The 26,212-nt window shown below is 41.7% G+C and overlaps 1 protein-coding gene across 1 annotated transcript in view; it reads right to left on the bottom strand.

Moving 5' to 3' along the window:
- Positions 1-26,212, bottom strand: part of LOC147690169 (cholesterol 24-hydroxylase-like) — a 445,247-nt gene that overhangs the window by 300,309 nt on the left and 118,726 nt on the right. Inside the window, exons 3-4 of the mRNA XM_086937761.1 lie at positions 21,506-21,587; positions 16,516-16,589 (exon numbers count right to left, since the gene is read on the bottom strand). Of these exons, the coding sequence (XP_086793887.1) occupies positions 16,516-16,589; positions 21,506-21,587 (156 nt within the window). The remainder of the gene's footprint in view (positions 1-16,515; positions 16,590-21,505; positions 21,588-26,212) is intronic.

The following is a 26,212-nucleotide window of genomic DNA, read 5'->3' as shown; positions in this document are numbered from 1 at the left end:
AGTTCCACCCAAATTCTGCCAATAGCTGCATGGCAGATTTTTTTCTCTGCAAAGCTCCAGAAATGCAAGCACAATTTGGTATCCCCTAGTGCGATTTTATAGTGCATGTGGTCACTAGCGATCGCAGTCAGAGGATTGCGTCCCAAGTAGATTTGCTGCCACTCTGGTACATTTTTCACTTGAGTGGCAGTAAAATCAACTCAAATGGCCATGAGCTCCTGTACACCCACATTGTGCCGTTCGTGCTGATTTTCAGCACTGCTTGTGCTACTGGTGCTAAATTGCAGCTGATGGGCATATATTTTGCCTACTGGCGAAACTCAGCAGAATCTCACAGAGTAATTCAGCGGAATTCTACAGAGTTAAAATCTGTGCTTTACGCCCCCCCTGCTAAAAAACCCTCAACATTCCTACATCCCACACATCCCTGAACCCTAAAAAAACCCTCACCACCCCTAAACTTCACTCATCCATGAGGCCTAAAACCCCACACCAACCCTACACTCCACCCATTCCTAATACCTAAAAAACCCTCACTACCGCTAAATTCCACCCATCAGTGAACCCTAAAAACCCCTTTCTTTCCCTAAACTCCACCCATTCCTAGCCCCTAAAAACTCCTCATCACCCATAAACTTTACACATGCCTGAACCTAAAAACTCCTATAGTCCTAAACTCCATCTAACTTTATTGTAATTTTGTATGTTTCCTACTAAATTGTCTTTACTTAAAATGTTTCCTTTAATTTTCAATTCATTGCATGTCCTTAAAATTATCTTTTCTTAAAATTGGTTTCTCAGTTTTCTTTTTTTCCATTAATTCACATACTAGTCAACTGCTTAAAAGCATTTAACTAATCTACTTAGACTGGTTTGAGGTATTACTGAAGCATTTCTCAATGTTTTCCTTTTTGGTTCTCTTACCAACTTTCTGATAGCTCCTTCTTGTACACTGAACCTTGTCCATTTCTGTTAATAATTTGTGCCACTGAGGCCTGAGATTTTAGCCACTGCAATTCATCTTAGTCAGATTTGTAATATACCATTTATTTGAGGACTTTATGGATGATCTAAGGTCCCTTATCACAAAGTAGGCTATGTGTCCTGCTCTGTTCCAGCAGTACCACCATTAGCAGGGAAGGGGCGCCCCTCTGGTGGCCTATTAGTATGGATCAGTATTTCCTTAGACTGTACAATGAAACAGATCCAGTGTATTTCTCCCGACCTTTTAAGATTAACTATTAGGGAGAACCAAGGGGGCAGAATCTTGGAAATTTACAACATCTAATGTCCAAGGAACAAAGGGTGGTGCAGAATCTCCTATAGTCGCATCCCTGGAAGCTGAACTCTCCAGCTGTACCCATGACTTGCACATCCTGGTAGCGGGAGACTTCAACTGTACTTTTGAGCCTCTCTCTGCCGAGGATGTGCTAGACACTGAAGACGAAGATGTGAAGTGGGGAATCCCCCTGCTGAGTATCCCCCCGATAAAAAGGTGGACCAAATTGGCCATCCAGTTGAACTCTCTAACCGTAGAATATGGGCTAAGGGCAACCAATGGTAGGTCACTGTCTGATTCTACAGGGGCACATACCTATAACAGGGCAGGTTGCTCCTCGCAAATCGTCTATATCCTTTTAAACTACAAACGGTGCCGGCATTTATTAGATATGGTGATAACACCGACAGTTGACAGCGTCCATAATCCATTATGCTAACTTTACAATCTTCGTGGTTGCCCAATTCTGGATCCAGAGACACAGGAAATCTAATGTCAACAAGGGAAGTAATTCCCTCAAATTGGAGCAGATATGTGAAATGGCATAGAGTTGTCCTGGATGATAACAAACTATGTGGCTTTAGAGAGACCCTGGTAGAGGCTTTGGGAGGAATCAGAGAGGCCTCTACGGACCCAGATGTCGTTGAAAAGATTCCCAAAATTTATGAAAAAACCATTAGTACCCTGGGAACTTATTTCTGCATATCTACTGTAGCAGGGCCCTGCCCAGTGTGTGTGAAGTCCAATGGTAGCAGTATGTGGTATTCGAAAAACTGTAGAAGCAAAAAGACCGCCCTGGTCGCGGCTGTTAAAAGTAAGTCTCTCCCTATGATCCAATTAGCAAGGAGGGATTACAAGGAGGCAGTTTCCAATGCCAAGAAAGAGTGGGAAGAGCAGCACTGGCAAGCCCTGAAAATAGCCAGTGTGGAGAAGGATGCTAGTCGATTTTGGAATCTGATTAGAACCAAGACGCGACCTGACTGCAAATTAATCACCAGCAATATCCCAAGCCAAACCTGGTATGATGACCACTTCCTGAAACTTTACTCTAACTCCGAGGAAGTTCCATGCGAAGGCCTACCTACTGACTCGAGGACAGGCCTGGGGGACCTAAACAGCTATCCTTTCTCTGAATTGGAAGTGGAAATCGCCATCCGGCGCATAGTCCCAGCAAAGGCAGCAGGCCCTGATGGCATACCTGGAAATCTCCTTCGGGAAGACCCCGCAAAATGGGCGAAATTTATTACCATCTTAATTAATGCCATCGACAATGGCTCCCCGATCCCAGACTCCTGGAAAGGAGCAGAGGTCATCCCTATTCACAAAAAGGGAGCCTGGGATGACCCTGCTAATTATCGCCCAATAAGCCTGATCGAAACAGTACAAAAGGTTGTTGGGAGGGTGGTGTTGGAGAGGATCTTGTAATGGGCAGACGAAAATAGGATCCTCTCAGACTACCAAGCAGGTTTTAGGGCTGGGACCGGGACAATCGAGCAGGTGTTAGGCTACTCCTCCTCTATTGGAAGGTGGTCCAGATAGGCAAGGGCAGTCTTTATCTCGCATTTATTGACCTCAAGACTGCCTTTGACCTGGTCCCCCGGGGGCGCCTGTGGCAGGTGTTAGCAGAGCAAGGGGTCCCTAGAACATTCTAAATATGCTGGTGCGCCTCCATGAAGGCAGTTACGCCCACGTGAGATGGGGTTCTCAAGGGCAGAAGACAGCCAGAATATCGGTGAACAGGGGTGTCTACCAGGGCTGTGTTTTAGCTCCCACCCTATTTTCCTTGTATGTGAATGGGGTGGTTGAACATTTACAGCGAATACTATCTGATGCTCCAGCCCTGGCGGGTGAAAAAATTCCAACTCTCCTGTTCGCTGATGACACCCTCCTCATCTCAAAGACCCCGAGGGACTTGCAGAGCCTGTTGGATAGCTTCGAGTCTTTTTGAACAGAGGGCTGGTTATTAATTCTGAGAAAACTAAATATTTGGTGCTGAATCCCCCCAAAAAACTTAGGACCCTACCAGTACTAAATTCGGTCTCGTTAGAGAGGGTCACCACATTTGATTATTTGGGCATTTGCATCTCTGACTCTATGCTCTGGAGCTCTCACATCCAAAAAATGCTCCTAAACCATGAAAGGGTAGCGGGGGCAATACTTAAAGAGCATTGCTCTTCCACCAGTAGACCTACTGCTTCCGCTATCGATATCTATAAGGCCAGAGGAGTGAGTTCGGCCCTTTTGGTGCTGAACTCTGAGGCTTCTCTAACTAGGAGCAAATTGTGAGATCAGAAAAAAAAAATTTAAAAGAGCTTATGATGCTTCCTCAGAGGACCCCCACCAGGCCTTTATTGCAAGATCCAGAGTGCCACTCATTTAAAGATCTAGCAAGACTTCGCACCCTCCTATTGTGGGCTCATGTGTGGAGGACACCAGAACTTGCAAAGTATGCAGCAGGGCTAAGTGAAATAATGAATATGAATGGTTGGTATAAAATTAAATGGCTAAAGGATCTAAAAACACTACTGTATGATCTTGACCTTAAAGAGGCATGGGCAAATAGAGCCGCTCCACCAAAGTCAGAACTCAGGAAGGTTTATTGGTCCTGGGTCGGTAATAAGTGTTTCCTCGATCCCAAACTAGGCAGGTTGACAGAGGAGTTCATGCAACACAAGCATTTTACTCGTTATGAAACATACCTAGATGTCATACAGAATCCTTATGACAGAGCCCTGTTTTTTGAGTTCAGGGTAGGCTCACTCCTCACTCGCGAGCTGGCTGCGCAATGGAAGGCCCCTCACCAGACACCAGCCTTGAAGGCCAACCTCTAAGTATTCTTGCTGCTATGTGTTTTCCGCCCTCTGTAAATTGTACCTTTTTCTACTATTTACACTGTAAATGTTACTTTTAACTATTTTATATAAGGTTACTGATGAATTTTTGCCATCCACTTGATCTGGGTATAGTAATTGTTCGTCAAAATGTAATTTCTTTTTAATACTATAGCTTTTTTATTCCTGTTCTACAGCTTTTAAGATATGTTTTCTATCAAAATAAAGCTAGTATGATATAAGGCTTTGGTCCTGAGGAGGGCAAAATTGTTCAAGTGTGAGCTACATTTTTAGATGAGGATTTTAACACAAGTGTTTAGGATCATTTGCATGCGTGCCTCTGTATGACTGTGATAAACTATGCTTCAATCTCTTCTGTACAGATGTTTTTACAATGTAATTTCATTTTTCTTATGATAGCTTCACCACAAAACAGCACTGCTATATACATGTATTTTATGCTGGGGCATTATTTCAAATGCTTATTGACTAGGTGGAACCTTAATAAATGTCAGTCAATAGGACATCATTTTATAAACAATGTTTTCTAGCATGAAACAATATGTGTTATCATTGCTGATAAAAGTCATTTGTAGAGCTGCAGTTGGCCTTGTTATAAGTTACCCAGGAGTGCACATGTACGATTAACATTTGTGTTGTTTAACGTGGACATTATTATGGTTCTGGCTGAATATGTCATCTGCGCTGTTTGGGTGCTCATGTTGAGTATGACTGAGAATCGGATACTAACATGATTATGTCCAATATGTGCTAAACAAACTTGATTATGTCCAATATGTGCTAAACAAACTTACTGATTTTATTTAGATCAGGGAATAAAGTATGTAGCCTATGTAACAGTGCATTGTCTACATAGTTTTAATATAAGCATTTGACATTTTGAATGGAGTTATATATTTAGTATGTTGGGACCTCTTCTTTAGATTTTTGTACTTTGGATTAGATGGAATTTGCAGTGTGGAGGTGTACATTGGGCTATGGATATGGATAAGGAATGTTCACCATGATCTATAACCATATCTAGTTGCTGCTAATTTCACAAAGGGCATTATGAGTTGAGGAAACAGGTCTAGTAAAGGCCAGGCCAAGAGTAGCAGGGTATCTATGTGCTTACACTATGTTTGCAAATCGCGAGACTAAATAACCCAGTGTCTCTATACCATCACTTTTGGAAAATTTGTATGGTGATTATGACCTGTTGTTTTGTAAGCACGGCATAACACATTCGTTAGAAATTGGGCCTCTAGTTGGCAGTGGTTTGCATCCTGTCTCATAAAATGTGTTACTTTCTTGTGGCATAGTAAAATGAAGCATTACAATGGTCAACCAAATATGGAAGAACAATTAAAGTCCTTCTAGTTTAAAACTGAATTTTAGAAAATATTCTTCCAAAGGTATTTAGTATTGAATGCACATCAGTGAATGAGTCAAATCTGAAAACGTAATGATGTGGTCTTTGAGGGGAGCAAGAGAGAGAATGCTAAAAGCAAGAGAGTATATGAGTATCGCTGCAGGAGGCTACCAGGGCATGAGAGTCATTATTTATTTCCAGGTTTGTCCTGGTGGTGATTGAAAGCAGAAACATGTGACACTGGGCCTCCAGGGTGTCTCACGTGCCTGGGCACCATAAACAGTAGTGGCATTGCTGGTAAAAGCCTAAGGGCCTTATCATGAATTGATCGTCTCTGAGCGGGGCCACCACGCTACCGCTCTGCTCCGAGACCGTCAAAGCCATAAAAACCTGCCTGCCAGAATACGACTTTTAAAGTCTCTTCCAGGCAGTTCTTTGGCCGTCCCACAGAGGAGACTTTGAAAAAGGCACCAAAATGGTTGCGTGAGAGGCAGTTCCTGGAGACCATGGTCCTGTAAGAACAGGGTCTGCATGCAGACAGAGGGGCACAACAATCCCCTCTTGCATGCACCCCATGGCACAGAGGCACAAGGGGGCACCTGCAGGGCCACCTTTGTGTCCTCACACCATACTTTTCATGATGGTCGCACTGCCATGAAATGTGTGGCAGTGAGGAAACTCGTAATATGCTTGGAGGGGTTGCGGTGGTGCCAAAGCGGACAATCTGCCCAAGTTGTAATGGGGCATTCGGGCAGCTGGTGTGGCAGTGCCCACAACACCACCATGGCTAGGGCGGTACAATGGACTGCTGTAGTCAAAATAAGGCCCTTAGACTCAATCATCAACAAGCAAAGTAAAGCCACTTCGCAAGGTGGCACAATGTTCACAACAAAATCATCAATGTTGATGGAAAGTCATTGTTCAAGACTTTTCAGTATTCTTTTATTTTCATAGACTCTTTCAAAACCTTGTTACAGACCATCTACAATCATTTTTAAAACGATTCTAAAGAGGATCTTTTGGTGGGTTTTCATGTTATCAGCAAGGTATTAGTTCAAGTTTCATCATGCTGCTTCTACTTTCTTGTGCTATCAGGGCAGATATCAGCAGGTTTCTGATATTCATTCCTGCAGTTCAGTTAGTTTATCTAGCCATACAAAATACATGGGATACAGCAATCCCTGTATCAAAAAGTCTCTAATTTCTTCATAATAGTGACACACTCAGTCACCTATGAAACAAGGAGCAGCTCAGCTGTAATAACTTATTTTAGTTGAGTTCTGAGTCACAATACCTGCTGCAGGGTCAGCAGCCAGGTGAAAGGCAGGTCAGGTCAAAGAGCATAATAATAATAGCTATTTAAAGAACGAAATTGTTGCTTTTTCTAGCTGTACAGTGACAAAAAGAAAGGAGATATGTATGGTAACATTTATTTTTGCACTCATATAATTATAATGAAAATTGAATCTTTCTTCATGTTTCTAGTACACATGCAGAGCTACTGGCCCTTTTTTTAAAACAAAACTGACTTGCATTTTGATGTGTTTAATTTTTAATTAGAGATTCTATTTATTTTCTTTATGTTTGCAAACATGCTTTCTCTTTCATGTTAAAGATTTACGCACTATGGGCTCGATTCACAAAGGTAAACTTAGACGTTTGTGATAATTCACAAAGGGAATTTACAAGTACTATCTTTATGTCCGCACTTGGGGCGGAGATACAGCCTGAATGTGGACTTAAAGATAGAACTCGTAAATGCCCTCTGTAAATTCCCAAAGTCATAAACTTAGACATTTGGGGGTATATTTACTAGGAAGTGGCGGAGCGCGGTGTTAGCCACCCTGGCTTAACACCATGCTTCACCACTTCCAAAATGTAGTATTTACAAGGATACAGTGCCGCCCTGCGTTTCCCCCTGCGCTGGCGCTAATTAAAGCTGCCTAGCGCCAATGCAGTCATTCTTTCACCGTAGTGCAAGCATGCCTGCATTGAAGGGGAAGATTGTTTATGTGCAGGAAGGTGTCCCTTCTTGCACATAAGCAATCTGAAAGGGCTATTTGAAACTTTCCATGTGTGCACACATAGAAGTTGCAAATCGTCATGTTTTTTTCATTGATTGTTTAGATTGTTTACGTGGAGGAAGGGTCACCTTCCTGCACATAAACAATCAATGGCCTTTTGCTGTTTCTATGTGTGCTGCACAATGCAGCACCTGTACAAACAGCAAAAATGAGGAGAAATGAAAAAATCTCCTCGTTGTGCCTGTTTAAGACCAGGTTTCCCTGGTCTTAATTTCGGCACTGCCCCATATATACACTGCCCTTTTAAATATGGGGCAGCGTCAAAATCAATGAGTGTAGTGGTGGAATGCCCACCGCAACACCCATTGCCCACCCCTCTCACACTAAGAATAGTGTGAAAGGGGCCCTCATTCACAAGGAGGCGTTAAGTGCTGCCTTGTGAATAGGTGACGCCCCTACCGCCACCACAATGTCAGAAAAAGTAACACTGTGATGGCGATTGGAGCATGTAAGTGTGCCCCCTAGTCTAAGTTTAGTCCAAACATCTAAGCTTACCTTTGTGAATCGCTCCCCAAGAATTTAAGTGGTTTGTGCCAAAGGTGATGTTATTAGCATGTATTATAAGGAATAAAGTGTGAGTAAATTACCCAGGCAAATTTTAAAAAAAACGGCTAACACATAAGAAAAAATAATCCACTACAGTTTGTACATATTTTTTAATACAAATTTAGTACTTATTCTTCTTTTTTATATCTATGAATTGTTTAATATTTTGTAATCATGCATATGTTATAATACAAAATATTTTTTATATCTTATGTGTATAATTATGTTAATGTTATCAATTATTATGTAACTGGAATAAGTATTAAATTTGTTTTCAAAAATATGTACAAACTGTAGTGGATTATTTTTTCTTATGTGTTAGCCGTTTTTTTTTACATTTGCCTGGGTAATTTACTCACACTTGAAATTCTGCCCTGACCCAGGAAACTTAAAGGTATCAGGGGGTCCTTGTTGTCTCTCACATTATAAGGAATAAAGTACATCCTGAAGTACATGGTAAAGATATTGAAGTCACCTCGGAGTTCCATATCCATATAAAGGAAATCGGCCCTAAGCCTCGTTCCTCCATATGATCATGAAACTCCATGGTGACTTGCAATATCCGTATAATGCATGGCAGAAGGATACTTTATCCCATATATAAAAATTATCTTCAATAATCATGCCATTTGTCTGATAATGAACAAACAGGCAAACAGATAGAGTGCCTAGCTAGCATTGTTCCAAATTGTTTGGCGCTGAGACTTTTGTAACATGCGTAATGTAAATGTTTTCCTAGTGTTCTTCCTATGTATGCATGGGTGGCAGTGAGGGTGCACCTCTCTCTGTGTCTATGTGTTATGTTATTTCAGGCATAGAGGCATTTTGGTACTTATCCTTTTAACGGATGCCTGTGGTTATCAAATATATTACTTGTGGGTATGTCCCCTTGTTTACTATCTTAATTCACATTTTATTGGATCTGGCACTGCACTAAAGGATAACAGCCCTTCATCTTATTGTCCTGCCATGGGATTTTTTCTAAAGAGTACTCTTTTATATGCAACACTTTGCTTTCAATCTCTGCCCATTTTTGAACCCATCCTTTCTATATTGCTAAAGTGGGAGGTAAAGTTGACTTCAAGTCATGACAATAGTTATTTTAATCATTAATAAATATCAAGACTGTCTGCTTTTTTTTACGTTTATGGTGAGTGAACTGCAAATCGGTGCACATTGGACCTCGTGGCAGAATCCTTCTTCACTCTGAGCAAATCAGGGACATGTTGAGGGTACTGCTATTGAGTCTCTTGGGTTTTTAAAATTATCTTCGCAAACATTTAAATTGTGTGCACTAGAAACATGCATTGCTTGAAACCGTATATTTGTATGGTAAAATGTCATTCCCATCCCTTATCAGAGATTGCTTTGTTTACGTTTGTTTCCCACAATTCCTTTCGAGTATTCCAGTTAATATTCCTCATGTTACTAAACGTCATCCACATCCCACGATGCACTCTAATTGCAAGTTGTTTTTGTGCTAGCAACTCTATGCTTGGACCCACCCATATCTTCCTAAATATTACATTGCAAAATCTGTCCCAGAGTTAGTCCTTTAACTTCACTTGTTGGGCATGTGCATAACTCAGGGTGTCCTAGTCCTAATTAAAGCCTGCCTCCAACTGTGCACTACTGTTCAACTAGATTTATATTTGGACGTGCCTCTTTTCTCATTAGTATGGAAGTTAGTTGGCTCATCTTAGCTAATGTATCTGTGAGCCCTGTCGTGGCCAATTTTGTACCTTTTCCCCATTCTGAACCCCACTGCAGCAGTGCTGCCAAATGATAGGCACGCTCAGACATCTCTCATTTTTGGTAAGTTTATTGAAGGGCCCCAGATCAAGTCATATAGTCACGCTTCTCAGCATGGGGGCAGAACGAACGCTGTAAGTTAACCAGCCACTAGTCCACTTAACCCAATAGATCAAATAATGTAATGTTAGGAGAGCACATGACGTATTATTCTAGTACTGCTGCTGCAAGCGAGTGCATTTAAAGTGAGTGCGTGTGAAATATATGTCTCACTCTACTTCATTGTCTCTGTCATTAATAGCAGACTGCCTCTCCTGAACACTGGGGTGACGCCTTGTCTGCCTGTGACCATCCAGGGTCTGATTGGCCAGCGGCAGACACAGGCGGGCGGCAGTTTTGTTTTTCCATGCCTCGCACGCAGGCGTCAAGGCAGTCCTACCAGGCGTCATCATCTGTGAGCCGGGGTCTGTCCCTGTTTGGAGCCTGTCCCTTGCCCGGCATCCTACTCCCACGTACTTTGCACCAGGTCACTAGGCATCAAAAGATTAATGCTGTGTGTGTTGCTAGCCCTCCTAGCCCTGACCACAGGCAGTATTTCATCAGGGTGCGTGCTGTATGGTAATATACAGTTCTGCTCATATCACCTGAAACAATTGAGTGATTGAGTCAGGTGCGTGCATGTTGTTTGTGGTAGTATAGGTACCAAAATGTAAAACAAGCGTAATGCTATTAGAAAAATTAAAAGTTCCTGTGCTGATAAAAGGAGCTCACGTACGAGTCCATTTTTGTTCGAATCAAACTGCAGAAGTGTATCTGCAAGCAGTATTGTGTATGTGAACGTGCACCTCTTTTGGAAGCGCTAACTTGTTCGTTTCAGTTTAATACTTAAAACTTAAACAATGCTTCTCCCGAAGTAACCTGAATTGTGTAGTCTCCATAAACAGTTTTTTCAGGCCAAATGTACCAGTGCAGAGTTTGTGTAGTTCCTTTTAACATGCCCACAGATGGAATCTATACTGAAAAAACATGATATTCCAGTTAGTAGCGTATTCTACATGCAATTCTATTTTAGGAGTGGTACTCCTGATCCTATAAAGATTTACTTATCTACACATATATTTAGTATTGAGGTGCATTCCGAGAGTCTGTGTGACCTCCAGACCCCACGAGTTGGTCCGCTACAAGACTGTGGAGTATTAACAAAATATGAGTGTGGTAGAAACGTTAAGAAAGTTCTTGGAATGAGTTCTGCTGTGGACTATAACTGAAGCTGTTTACTTGAAACTACTATGAAATATTTTTGCCCATAAAATTTAGAATACTTTCAGATTAGTAAATTAAGTTGGTGTTGATAGTCTGTGCAGCTGGATTGCAAGGAGTCGTCTCCGGTTAGTGCTCTTCATTTCTGGTGCTTTGAAGTAATATTCAAGATCTCCTTAGAGTTTTTCATTGCTCATATGGGTGTCATTTCTGATATTTATATGTTTCCCTTGTATTCATTGCTAGAATTTGATTGCGAGAAAGAGTCACTCATAGTCATTGAAATGTCACTCATAATTACACTTAAATTCTGAAAATGTCACACATAGCATTCTGAACTTTGGCAGCTATGTAGTAAAAGGCCCAAGACTTTGAAAGAGAATTTTGGGTCACATACCGGGAAAATGCTATATCTGTATTCAGGGAGCATAATGATATTGGTCAAAACAATGCACCCCATTACCAAGAACAGCAGTGATTTCCAGTACTCTATGCTTTGTTTTGTATGTGTTTTCCCAGGTTTCCATCCATCATATCTTTGTATGAAAAATGTGTACACTCAATTATCTAAACGTATGCGTTCCCACCTTATGCCCTCAACTGCTAGCATAAATAGAGCACTATCCTGCTCTAGTTTAAGGAGGATGCGCATATTTTAATTCAATATACCCCGATTCGCAATAGGTAATATGTAGATGTGCTCACTCATGTTCTGCCATCTTGAAGAAACAGTACTAAATCTTCTGCACATAATAAGATTTTGTTCACTTTGTCCCACAGCTGTATACCCTCAGTGAGTTCCATTCTCCTCCCTGCTTAAGCTAATGGTTCCATCACCAATGCAAACAGTATCAGTGATTGTGGACATCCCTGATAGGTGCTATGTGCACTTTAAATGCTTCTGATATTAACTGTCCTGTTCTGACTCCAGCTGTAGGGTTTAAATATAACAATTTGATCCATTGATGACCATTAGATTATTAAGAGATTAATTTTGCTCTGATACCATTCAAAATCAAGCTTTCTGAGGAACAAAAAGGTTTTGCCAGTGGCGTAGCTAGACATTGTGCTGCCTGGAGCAGTCACTGAGTTTGTCGGCAGCGGGGGTGCTGGTGAATCCAGCGACTGATGCCCCGCACGGCCGCAGGTAAGAGTGGGGGGCGGATTTCTACCCCCCACCACCCTTTTGCTTCGTCACTGTGGTCCATCAAGACCTTATGTGAACAATTTGGCATATTGCTCTCTCGGCAAGAATGCCAAGACAGGAACATTAAAAGCGGCAATTAGGCCTATATTGATAGGTGATCATCCTGCGGCAATGCCATGGGCCACATATCTAAAAAATTCAGTTAAAGACTTTGGATGCACAATCAATCTGGAAAAGCAAACTTCTGCATGAAGATTTCAAATCAGCCTTAGCAATACAAGTTCTGCTTCTCAGTAGGTCTGATATATTTGGCCTAACTCAGCCATCTGGACTATGTAATGGACTCATACAACAGCATGTCTGCCCAGCAATATCTATTCGAGCCAGTGCGTAAATCAATGAGACTATCCATCATCCACATGCGGTTTCTACTGTGCCCAATGAAAAAACTTAGGATGTCCTGCACAGCCATCAATTCCTGAATTACAGGTGCACGTTATGCGATCATGAGCAAGAATCCACCCTTCATATTGTTTGCTGTCACTCAGGGATGCATGTTGAGAGGCATTTCCTACTTGAACAGATTTTTCTTAAGAAACATCAGACAATCCTAGGAAGCATTGAAGGAATGCCAGAATACGCAGAACATCCCTGACCAATGTCGAGCTACCAAGTTCTTTACTGATGTCACCAGAAAACTTAATCTAAAATTACTTCAAATGCACTCATGGTTAACATCTTTCATGCACTCATTGAGCCAACAAGGGATTTTCTACCTAGCAGCATCCAATAAGTACCTTAAGCATTCAGTTTCTTATGTATTGAGGAGGGCATTATATATTGCAGGAGGGACTCACTCTGCGTTGCTTGGCTTGGCACTGGTCATACTCTGCAACACCAACTTGAGTCATAATGTGTGGTTGCTGAACTATCACGAACTTGTTCATGAATCTCACAAAGAGGCCTGCCTGTTATCTTATTTTTTTAATTATTGATGTATTTTAAATTATTTCAAATGGTCTATTTGTTTTATTTAATGCTGGGTGAAGCAAGTCGTATTATAATTATTATTCATGTGTACATCATAGTCTTAGGGGTAACTGTAGAGAAGGTATCTAATTGGAATGGAACAGGAATCGCTTGTTTTAAAAAATGTATGAATAAAGCAATAGAAATTGCAAAGAGGTCGAATAAAAAAATAAGTACTAAAGTAGTCCCCAGACCCTTTCTGCCGCTTAATCTCGGCATAAATAGACTAGTTAGGGAACAGTACTTGAAATACTCCTCGGAAAGATATCATAGAATAGTATTACTAAAAAGAAGGAGGACTCGGGTAAAGGTTAAGTTAAGAAAAGGGAGGGAAGATAACATTTGGATTAAACTGAGAGAAGCAGCCTTCAAAGGCCAAGTAAGAACGTTTTGGTCTCTTATTGGGGAGGGATGTAGAGATAGATCTCGACCACTCCCTGTGGCCATTGAGGAGCATAAATGGGTTAGCTTTATTCAGGATGTATATGCAGATAATGAAATGGCAATTAGGTATATCGAACTAAAGGAAGACCCTTCTTGTATGAATCGCCATATGAAAAAGAAATTGAAATGGCGATCAGGGGGTTGCGCTCCTCTGGAGCGATGGGCCCCGATGAACTACCCATCACAATTTTAAAACAAAATAGTATACTGTGGAGTAAAATTCTTTACCCGGTATTTAAGTATTGCTATGCAAAAAAAATGGTTCCCCCCCTCTTGGAAGGGGAGTATATTAGTCCCTCTGTTCAAGAAAGGAGCTTGAGGTGTCCCACACAACTATCGTTAAATTGCACTTCTTGACGCAGTGGGTAACATTTTTGATAAATGCCTCTTGATCCAAATTAATGATTGGGTGGGTACGGTTAAAATGTTACAGTTGGAACAAACCGGGTTTAGGACAAAGCAAGGAACAATTGATAACATAACTGCACTAAAGGTAATAAATGAAAAATATGTTAAAGTTAGGGGAGAAAGGGTGTATACAGCCTTAATAGACTTCTCCACAGCATTCGATAAAGTAGATCGCCTCCTGCTGAGGAGAAAACTGTCGAACCTGTGTATGCTGGCCATCCTCTTGGAGTTAGTTCGTGCTCTTCATACGGACAGTTGGTGCAGAGTCCTAATGGGTGGGGAAAGAGGTCTCTCGCAAACCATTCCTACTGCAAATGGCCTAAAACAACAATGTTTATTAGCTCCTCTACTTTTCTCCCTATATATCTCTGACCTTCCTCACAATTTAGCTCAAAGTGATAGCATCTCTCCGTTACTGGGGGGAAGACCGATTGCTTGTTTACTTTATGCAGATGACATAATAATATTGGATCTAACGCCTAGGGGATTAAATAGTTGTCTGCAGCTACTACATAAATTTGCAGAGACCCACTATTTAAAGAATAATATATCAAAAAGTAAAATCATGTGCATGCACGGAAGAAAAAAGTTGCAGTATGGGAATTTGGGATGATCTGTGGGTTGCCAAAAATTGGAACTTGTAAAATTGTACGTTTTCTTGGGAAAAACAGTGTGTGGCAACCTAAGTGACAAAGCCCATATAGAAAATAACTTCCGTAAAGCTACTACACATTGGAAAAGCTTGGGCTCCCTCTATAGATCTACTGGGAAAAAGACACTTTGCACTTTTATTAGAGGTTTTTCGTGCAAAAATAACTGCTTTGATGTTGTATGGTATTGAATTGCTTGATGTAGAGGAATGGGGTTTCTTGAATACAACAGAAGGCAAAATGTAAGCAGCCTAGCCTCATTCAACTGTGCTTGCCCCACGGCTGCTCTACGGTTAGAATTTGGTTTAAGAAGTAGTTGGGTACAGTGTCTTGTGGGGATAGTGCGATGGGTTGTAACCCTGGTAAGGGGTGATCCTGGCACACTAAGATTTTTTATTCAGAAGAAAGTATTGGGAAGTTTAAAGGAGCAGTCATTAATTCTTAAAAATGTTAGAATTGCTGTTGACTTGCTACAACTGGATGAGTCTCTGCGTTTCACCCTATCGCCATATCAATTAAGGGCCTCTTTGAAACAGGCCACTTGGGAATTAAGTTTCACTAGGGATAGGGAAGCTTGTATCTTAAAGAAGGGTATCCACCCGGCCATGGACTCTTGTATGATAAATAAAGTCAAGGCTTATATTTCCTGGAACCTGCCTCATGGGGTGCACCGTTTTCGGCTATTATTGAGGCAGGGTATGCTTCCTTTAAATAAAGTACTGTCTAAATGGTATGGTTCTTCTCCTATTTGTAATCTGTGTAATAACACCATCCAGGACATTAATCATGTGCTATTTATTTGTCCGGCTCTATCATTGTGTCCGTGTAAATGGATGAGACCAATTTGTTTACAATTATCTATTCTTTCAGCCTCTGCACTAACTGATACTATTTATGAGCCACTAAATTAAATGTTCTGTCATAGGATTTTTAACTTCTTTAAGTGTTTTTTAAATTTGCATTAACGCACATTATATGAAGGTTGCAGTTATTAATTTTGGTTTTATCTGATGTTATATAGTATTAAGGCCATAAAGGATATTTTAACTTTCTCTATTGTATAAAATATTTTAATGTTTCGTATTTAGAGATCTTTTACTGCCGACTTTTGCTTATGATTGTAGTAACCTTGCTACACATTTTTTTTATATGATGTTGGTCTTTCAGTTTGTGTGGATCTCTTTGGAGTTCCAAGATCATAAATAAGTAAACTTGAAACTTGTGTACATTATGAGCGGTTAAATAATTAAACATAATAAATTTACTCACATACTTATAGACTAATGGGGTGGGTGAATTGGAGTAATGCCAGAACCGCACCCACCAGATCTACCCTTGTGGGGCATAATGAAGGCCCTTTCAGGAAAGGGCATAATTTCCCTTTCCAATGGTACCTTTACATTGCAATCTGGTGATCTGGGTGCTGTGCTCCCTAACATCACACACAATGATAGCATCTGGAGCTAGATAATTTCTGTTTCAGAATGTATGAAGTCAGCCTGATACGTGAGCTAATGGCAATTCCGGGGAAAAATAACATGCCCCAGCCACATGGAAGATCTTTCTTCTTCCGCTGCAGCCTGAGTGGGGACCTGAAGTGGGAAGACGTCCATGGAAGCCACTAGGTGTATTCTCAGACTTTGGATCGAGGTAGTTACTTCCTCTGCTCAAACACAGAAGAATTTGCTGCATAAATAGTACAGCGATTATTACCTTTCACCAAACACAGCGAAAAGGCTTTTATAAGCGAGTGGATCCTTTGAATAGTTTGGCGACATCAGGAATTCCTAGAAGCAAAGAGATAAATATGTGTTTTAGTTTCATTGGGCTGTCACAGAAAAATATGTATGAAGTCTTTGTAAAATAAGTCAAATAAACATGGAGTACATAGTTGGATACTGACATTTTTTTAAATCAGCATTAGGCTGCATATTTTTGGAGGGGTAGTCACAACATCATTCATACATCAGAAAGATGAAAGCTGTAGGAAGCATATCGCATGTCCTAAACAAAAAGGGAGAAAATGTTGATAAGTGCTGAATGTATTAACTACGACTCTTTATCTCAAGGGAAGCCCCACTGCTTCACTTGTACATCGCCAGCTTGTCACTTTTATGATGCTCCAAAGGCCCAGTGTGCCAGCCCATATTTACAAGGGCACACAAAGCCGACCTGCATGGTTTTTCATGGCCTTGTAAATATGGAGTAAAGCAATGCTGTTGTAGCACACATAAAACTAGGAAAATGACTCTACACAGCCCCAACTCAAACCCTGCAAAAAATGGCTAAGGCTGACACATGACTGCCCTGTGGTAATCTCAGATATAATTCAATAAAATGAGGCCTAATTTAGAGAATAGCACCAGTCCACCAGTTTTCCAGAGAGATGTTGGGGCATATTTACAAGGACTTAACATCACCAGAACATCATGTTTAGTAACGTTCTGGTGACGTTAAGTCCTTCGCCTTATTTACATAGGACATTAAGTCACCTACCGTGGCTTAACGCAGCCTTGCAAATGATACCCCTGTTCAAGCAGCATTAGCGTGAAAGGGGCAGGCAATGGGTGCTGCAGTGGGCTTTCCGCCCCAACACCCATTTCTTTTTGATGCTGCCCCATATTTCAAGGTATGAGGCAGTGCCAAAAATAAGACCAGGAAATACCTGGCCTCAAACAGGCTATATGAGGTAAAAAATGACTTTCTCCTTGTATGTTGCTCTTTCTTCATGTACTGCATTCTGCAGCACACATAGAAACAGCAAAAAGCCTTTAAAGATTGTTTATGTGCAAGAAGGTGTCCCTTCCAAGCTTTTCCCAGCAGTCTGAACAGCAGAAAAGTATGTTGGAACTCCAGTCCAATAGAGGGCAGGCAGTCTTAGGTACTTTGACAGACAGTCCAAGGTCCAACAGGTCATCAGTCAAAGGTTGCTGCTCGCTGAGTCTACAATGGACCTCAGACTCAGGCCTAGTTCTCAGCGAAAGCAATCACCAGACTAGAGGAAGAAGTAGATGGGTGGATCTGCCTTCCTTTGTCTTTATTATAACGCACATCTGTAATGAAGATGGTGGTACTCCTCAGATTCTTATTTTCATTATTAAACATGCCGATCGTGCTCCCTGGGCACATCTTTGAGATCTCTTTTAGTGAGATTGGCCTGGGCAGGAAAACATCCATGTGTCAAGTGGGACATTCTCACTCTGCCATACTCTATGGGAGGACGGGGGCTCCAGACCTATAGTTATATTATAGAGTGGCACAGGGCTCCCACACCTTCCATTGGACTCACAAGGAAATGTGTCCTCCTCATCTACTGATCGAAAACGTGGCTGCAGCGCCTGATTCACTTCCACTATTATTAATTCTGGCTCCTCTCAGGAGGACTAGCATTCTTGACTTTGTCAACTCTGTGGTGCATGCGTGGCAAAGTCTGCTGAAGAGACAGGCAGGCACGATCCTGACCCCGATTGAGTGGTGCCACTGGCTGCCGATAAGTAGAGAGAGGGCGATTGTGCAGGCCCTCACGACACTCAATATCACCAAGATAGGCGACTTGTTTTCTGAGGGAAATGCTCATGGATAGGCTTAGCTTGACATCGAGGGGCACGAATATACACCTCTAGCTCAATTTCACCTCCATAGGGTGAGGTAGGCGTTGCACGAATTTCTGGGTGAGGACATGTCGGAGGCAGCTGTGTTGGGGGCACTCTCTCACCTACTGCGCTCCACTCCCCCCAGAAGGTTTATTTCTATTGTCTATGATATAACGCAGGATTATAGAAGGAATCACTATACTATGGCCAGATTGAAATGGTAACCAGATTTCGGTGTGGCACTTCCAGACACTGTTTGATGGTATTGTTGCGAGGTTACACAACACGTATCCCTGAACTGTAGGCATCGCCTGATCCATTTTAAATTCCTCGAAAGAGTTTACCATGTGAGAGATGTGGGGCTGGCTCAGCTGGGTTTCTACATGTTCCCTGGTTGTGCCCAGGGCTAGTAAAGTTTTGGGAACAGATCTTTCAAACACTGAATGAAATCACAGGTGTTTCCCTGCCAATGGACCCTCTGTTGGGGCTACTGGGTTATACTGCGAAGATGCAGAAAGAGATGTGAAAGCTAATAGGTATGGGATTGTTGCTCTACAAATGAAGGATCACGATGCATTGAGCGTTTGGACCTGCGCCTACAGTCACTGACTGGTCCAAAGAGCTGGTGTATTGCAACGCAGAATTTGAATTGTATAATGACTTGTTGCCTCCTCAGAGCTGCCCTGAGAGCTTTTGTGCCCTACACCAGCAGTATTTAGTTGGCAAAGAAACAGGAGAGGCTGAGGGGTCAGGCTTTACTTAAAATCGACAAATTGGGGGGTGGCTTGCAAGATGGCATGAGGTATTTTCTATTTGATGAATCGTTATGTAATGCAACACTAGTGATGGTTAATGTCATGTTAGGAGTGGGCTGAGAGAAGTGGGCCTTTGGCCAGTAATACTGCTGTGCCCCAGGAGGAGTTGCTATATATTTGTATCATGTAAGGTGGGATAGCTCAGCAATAATTTATCGCGAGTGTCCACTGTGAGTTGTAAATGAGTCACTGTATTTATACGCTCATAAAAAAAATGTAGGAGTTTTAAATTACAAACCCAGTTTTAGAGAAGGTTGCAGCTAAAATAGGTTCATTTGAAAAATGTTGCCAATTTGTTGTTTGTGATTCAAGCACTTTAGGCCTGACAGGAAAACATTTGTATTGCAAATTAAATAGCATAGTTGACTGCACACTGGATGATGTTAAATATCAGATTCCTAATGGGGATTTACAGTTTAAAATGGCCCAACAAGAGAGATCTGTAGGATTGTTTTCAGAAATGAAAGTTGAAAAATGAATGTCTTATTTTAAAGAAATAGTAAACCCAGAAGTATGGGAGTTCACAGAGAAATATGACAGATTATTAAAATGTACAGAACCAGTTTTAGTCAAATTAAAACCAGCTGATATGTATTCAAGAATACCCTTATACAATTTAATACAAGAGGCAGTTGCAGGAATTTCATCCATAATTGGAGATAAACTGAGTTAAGAATTTTTGAGCCAATTGATTGGAAGTTCATGTAAATCTCTGATCACAGGTTTACAGAAACTAAATGAGAAGAACAGAATAGTGCAGGAGATTAACAGCATATTGTTCCATGTTGTGATATGGTACCGAATCCTGTCAACTATTCTTTCACATTCCAAGTACTGAAGAATGGCTTACTGTTATTGATTTTTGTCACATTTACATCACAGTGCCATTGCATGGGGATAGTCAGGAGTGTTGTTAAAAAGAAGATCAATATCTGGTGCACATAATTGGAAAAAGAGCTAGAAACGTGCCATTAGAGAGAGTGGAAGCAATTCACCAGATGAATTCACCTCAACTTCAGAAATAATCGAGGATGCTTTTGGGAATGGCTGGCTGATGTAGACAGTGGATACCAAACCTTTCCCTAGTGGCAAGCATTCACTGAGGATGACACACAAGGATGTGCCTGATCTGGTTCAACAATTGCACAAAAGCATTCCTAGTTGAAAGAAAAATGTGTTGCGCCCTGGCACTAGGGATGCCAGTTTATTTAAAATAATATACACCAATTTGCAGTGAGAGGGAGGGCTGCGCTCTCTCAGTGCCTGTTTAATAACATGAAGATGTTCAAAAGTCTTATACGTATTTCCCAATAACCCTTGACCCCAATGTCACAGAAATGCCCAGCTGCTTTAGCTTAGTGGCTACGGTTGATGTCAGTCACAAAAAGAATGAGAATATAAGGAGGGAATGTCCAAGTACTGAAATAGTCCCTTACTTTGTGGAGTTGCTATTGAAAAATATTGTGATCAAAACATGTCAACCACCACTATGACCCGGATCCACGGCTGTCTATTGCCTCCCCACGAATTTCCTAGTCATCTCACCCAGAAACCTGGGATCTTGTCTTGAGTAATGGTAAATGTAATCTGTAAACACGTATCTCATCTTGAGTAACTGTATATGTAATTTGTAAATATGTGTCTCTCTATCGCCTATGTATCCTATATCCTGCCCCCTACTATTTTTTCTTTTTTTTTTTACTTGGTGATTCTATGTCTTTTGTACAATGCTATTTTGCCTGTAAAGCGATCTGATGCCCTAACGGGTCAAGTTCGCGCTCTATAAAACACAGTAATAATTCAATTAAATAAATACAAATGTCTAAATTCAAATGAATTGAGACTACTGCCAGCAAAAGAAATTGTGACGAAACTGAACATTGAATGTCTAGGTGTCATGAATCGATGCATGAAGCCAAGGTTAGACCCCAATGATGAACCCTTGATTGAGCCCAACCATGTCCATTTTATGGAATGCGCTGTATTGCAATCTATGATATGCTCTGTATTGATTCTATTTTTTTTTCAATGTTGTAACCTGATTGATATCTGACTAATGAATAATGAGTCAGGGAAACTTACATTTTGATTGGAAAATAAATCCCTGTAAAACTACTCACAACTCTCATTACTAACTAAAATATTTATTTTCATTTGATTTGCTCATGTTTACGTAGGTGTCCTCTTGGTCATCACATGGTGGAAAATATCTATCGCCTTGACGGTAGTGTTTTTTTTGCAAGGAGAAATGACCTTGAGATTTCTGCTCCATCACACTCTAGCTATTCACTTTACCTTTGTTGCTTCAGGACTGGTTACAATTAGTGCCACGACGTGCAAAATATTCATACGTACAACTGGACCATACTTTTCAGCCCTGTAGTGGGAATAATAAAATAAACTGAGTTAGTAATGCTGCTTTAAGTAGTATTCAATCATGACATGTGGCTTGTAAGCATGGAAAACTCAAGGCATGTTCTTGTCAATCAAATACATGATACAAAAAAGGTCTTCACTTGTTTCCTGATGAAAATTTAGATTTTAACCACTCCATGGCTCATTTGTGAGTGGATACTTGCTATACTTTTAAACATGTGAAAGGGCTTGAAGCTAAGTTTTCAAATTGTCGGGATCATTCTTGGCATTAAGATGACTATTGGAGCAGTAGTAGTGGAATCTACTTGAGCATATGAGGACTGTTTATGTTAAGTGATGTTAACAGATGTTTGTGTACTACTACTGTGCAATTTGTATGTCCTTGCAGTGTTTCCATGGTGAGTATCCTGCATTTTGTTTAAGTACTAGATTCAGCTGAAATCTACAATAGATAAACTGCTGCAGACACCCGGAAACTGACAAATCCGGTTGCTGATTAGCTATCTGGAATCAGGCTGAGAAACGCAAAAGGGCCATAGCTGGTATCCATCACCGAAATTGACATGATATGCACATAGAAACAGATATAAATGCAGTGTTCACTGACTACTACCAGCAGTTATACCCATAGCTAATCACAGTAGACATTTGCAAAAACTGTGTCTTGGAGTAATTCCATCTGCAGAAGGTTACAAAAGATCAAGCGCGCAAAACAGAGGGGCCACTGACAGAATCCAACATTGCCACAGGCAGCTTTCAACCAGCAGGTCCCCCAGCAGTCGACAGCCTCCAACTTAAATTTGTATAAAGCTCCCAAACTGAATTGTCGGAGGTTTATGAGGCATCCATGGTGCAGAGCATGCTACTGCCATCATCTCAGGAATTACTTATTCTCCTGCTGCCTAACCCAGTTGCGATTCACTTGAGCACAACTCATATCGCCCATTGTCTATATTGAATCTAGACTGAAAAATCTAGGGGAAGGTGATTTCAAACCGGATTCAGCATACATTGGTCCACCTGGTTTACCCAGATCCAAATGGATTTGTTCCAGACAGAACCACATCCTCCAAATCCGTACGCTATTTCTTGCCTTTGGCTGGATATAAGTGGACCAGTCCCAAGAGGAAGGACAGGTTGCCCAACCCAAGCCCTGTTTCTAATACATATTCAATGATCTAAAAGTTTTATATTCACTATGCATCTTTCCTATGAATTTTACACTTATTTGAGCACAGCATTACTACAGGGTGGTTGTTATGTGTCTTTATGGGTGTGGGTGGGTGCATGTGCACACAATATGCTTACCACCAATGTATGTCCCTTGATATTTTTGTAGTCACTATGGGGCAGATTTTCAAGCCCCTTGCGCCGCCATTGTGTCACTTTCTTTTGACGTAACGGCAGTGCAAACAATGCGGCCAATTTAAAACGTGACACATCTAGGGGGATGCGTCATGTTGTAAAGCCCTGCGTCACATTATAACTGCGTCAGGTATAATGTATGCAGGGTGGGCGTTCCCAAACACAAAGCCATGTAGAACTGACGCTGTGAAATTTACAACATTTCACTGCTTCACTCTACGCCTTCACTGCGCCAAAATCCCTACGCCTGCTCCGACCAGGCGTAAGGAATAACACAGGGCTTTTTGAATGGGACTACCTATCTGTTGTGGCACTTTGCTGGAGTTGCGTCACTTTCATGAGCAACTCCAGCAATGCATCACTTTTGGGCCAACAGATACGTCAGAATTTCTGACGCATCTGTTAATCCTTGCACCATGGAGCACTGTATAAATACAGCGCATCCATGGTGGGGCAACGACATGCGGCGCTGGCGCAAGGAAACTGATGCATCTATGTACATGTGTCAGTTCCTATTTACCACAATATTATGGTTAAATATGGTTTTGGAGTTGATATTCAGGTACCTTTCATTCATCAATACATTAACTTTTGTGTCAGCAACAACTCCTTAACCCCTTAAGTGCTGCGTCGGTGCGGCAGCACTACCTCCCCAGTGCTGCGCACGACCATTGGACGTCCATTCAGCACTGGTTCCAATGGACAGCGCAGCACTGGGGAGGGATGTTTACTAGCATCTATGAGGTTAAGTGCCCAAGGTTTCCACTCTGCAATTATGCAACACTTTCTGACTACCAGATGATGAAGCTATTGTGGGAAATTGTCACATATGCGTGACGTGCCCCATTGCATCAAAGATACCAGGAAATGCCTTCCTGATGTGAATGAAGAAATGACATACCATCAGAGGTATCTAAAAAAATGAAACCCTGGATGTTCCCTCTCTAGGTCAAACCTCTAAAGAACTGATCTCCACATAGTATCTTTGGTTATGGATTGCTCATTTGCAGTTCTCTGGCTGGATTCTTTACACACATGCCATACCTCGGTGGCCACAGCAATGTGATCTGTTTGTCGATGGCCCTGCACTCCCACTTTGGGGCATTCGACCTTTACCAAAAGATAGAACCTCAGCCAGTTTAGTAATTGCTGCACACTCGCTTTGGGCCATACCCAAATACAGAACAATGAGGGCATGCACTGGGCTGCACAGATCACACAAAGAAAACTTGTATGCAAGTCCACACCTTTGTGGGGCATGAACAAAGCAATCATACATGGAAATTTCAACTTGCACCCAATTCAGCAAGGAAACCATAAACCACAAACTCACTAGCGAGCACCGAATTGGATATAGAAGTCAGACTCACAATGTTTGCACCAATTCTGAAGAAGACGGCAAAGAGGTAAATCATGCCCAGTTATGTAACAGACGAGCGCTACAAAATGTACACTAATGCCGCTCTTTCCATTTTCCTACACTTTCTGACATAAACTACCTGACATAGATCGTCATGTCACATCAATTAGTCCACAGAACCACTCAAAACCTCATACACAACACCAACACTTCCCACTTAGGTCACACTATATTTAGTACTCTATTAAACAGGGGAATGAGCTCTAGATTGCATCAAAGATGATCAACCGACCATCATCATTGCAAGACCCAGCCTGAACTACTTTGGTAAAGGAAACCTGTAACACCTGCTTAGGCTTGCCCCCAAACTGGCCAAGGACATCAGTAGTGCAACTTGTATCAAATAGGACAGGACAAATGCAAATCAACAGGGCCACAACAGTAGCACCATGTGCTATGCGATTTCAAATCAGAGCAAGGCCAACCTATCCTCTCCTTCGAGAGGTCTATCACTAGATTAGGTAATTTTAACACTTGTTATTTATAGCTCTTAGAAATTGCAAGTGTGGTACCGAGTGCCATATAAAGAAATTGCATTTGAACTTTTACTAATATCACATGTACCAATAAAATACTACATAATTGTTTCAGTGCTGCTGTGGTTGCAGGGCAGATGCACTACCTTGTGGAGTTCCACAGGGCTCCTCGCTAAGTCCCACGTTATTTAACATCTACGTAACGGACTTAGCGAGGGTAATAAAGGCCCACGGGGTCCGATTGACATCTTATGCAGATGACACCCAACTGGTTCTGGCGATTCACAAGGACGGTCCAGTGGTGGCAGCCAATTTCCAGGAGGCCATGCTCGCTGTCAGTACTTGGATGTCCTCCAATTGCTTGAGGCTAAACTCGGACAAAACCGAGGTTATGACCTTTGGCAATCTCTCCCCAGAATGGTTCTCCATTTGGTGGCCCAACCAGCTGGGCTCTCCACCTGTCCCAGTGGAAAAGGCGAGAAACCTGGGAGTTATTTTCGACAGCAAGCTGACATTCAACCTTCACGTCAACAAGGTTGTGTCCTCTGCCTTCTTTACTTTAAAGAAAATTAAGAAATTGCTGCCTTACCTCCCCATCTCAGCTGGGAAGACCCTAGTTACCACCTTGGTGTTTTCCAAAATTGATTACGGAAATGCCCTATTTCTCAACTCTCAGAAACTCGTTCTGTCTAAGCTACAGTCTATACAGAACGCGGCTGCTAGAATTCTCCTAGACATTCCTCGCCGCTAGCCTACTACTCTCGCCATTCGCCAGCTTCATTGGCTCAGAGTAGAGAGCCGAATTAAATTCAAGGCCCTCTGCACTGCCTATGAGGCAGTGCATGGCGTCGGGCCCAAGTTTCTGATCGATGCATTTCAGTTGTACACCCCTAAAAGGCTGCTGAGATCTGCCAACACCTGCCTCCTACCGGTACCCCGCACAAGAACAGCAACTTGGGGAGACAGACGTTTTCTGGTTGCTACGCCAAAGCTCTGGAATCTTCTGCCACTCACTATCAAAAACGCCCCCAACTTGATGAGCTTCTGTAGGCTCTTGAAGACATGGTTGTTTAACCAGTGAATTTTGTTATTTTGGTCCCGCTAGCCTACATATGCGCCGAGACACCTTCGGGTAATTGTATGCGCAATAAAAATTCCATAAATAAATAAATAAATTAATTAAAGTGATGGGATGGCTTAAATGCTACATGTATGTGCAGAGAAAATGCAAATATGCCATAGGATAGATCTCCTGCACCACAGATTAGCTATCCTACTCATATTATGAGTTGGTAACTACTTCTGCATGTGGGTGTTAATATTACACATCACATCACAGTGATTGGTACTGACTGTGTTGGACCT

This window comes from Lissotriton vulgaris, chromosome 9 (genome assembly GCF_964263255.1).
Source record: "Lissotriton vulgaris chromosome 9, aLisVul1.2, whole genome shotgun sequence".
NCBI lineage: Eukaryota > Metazoa > Chordata > Amphibia > Caudata > Salamandridae > Lissotriton > Lissotriton vulgaris.
This window is presented reverse-complemented; position numbering and strand designations above follow the sequence as displayed.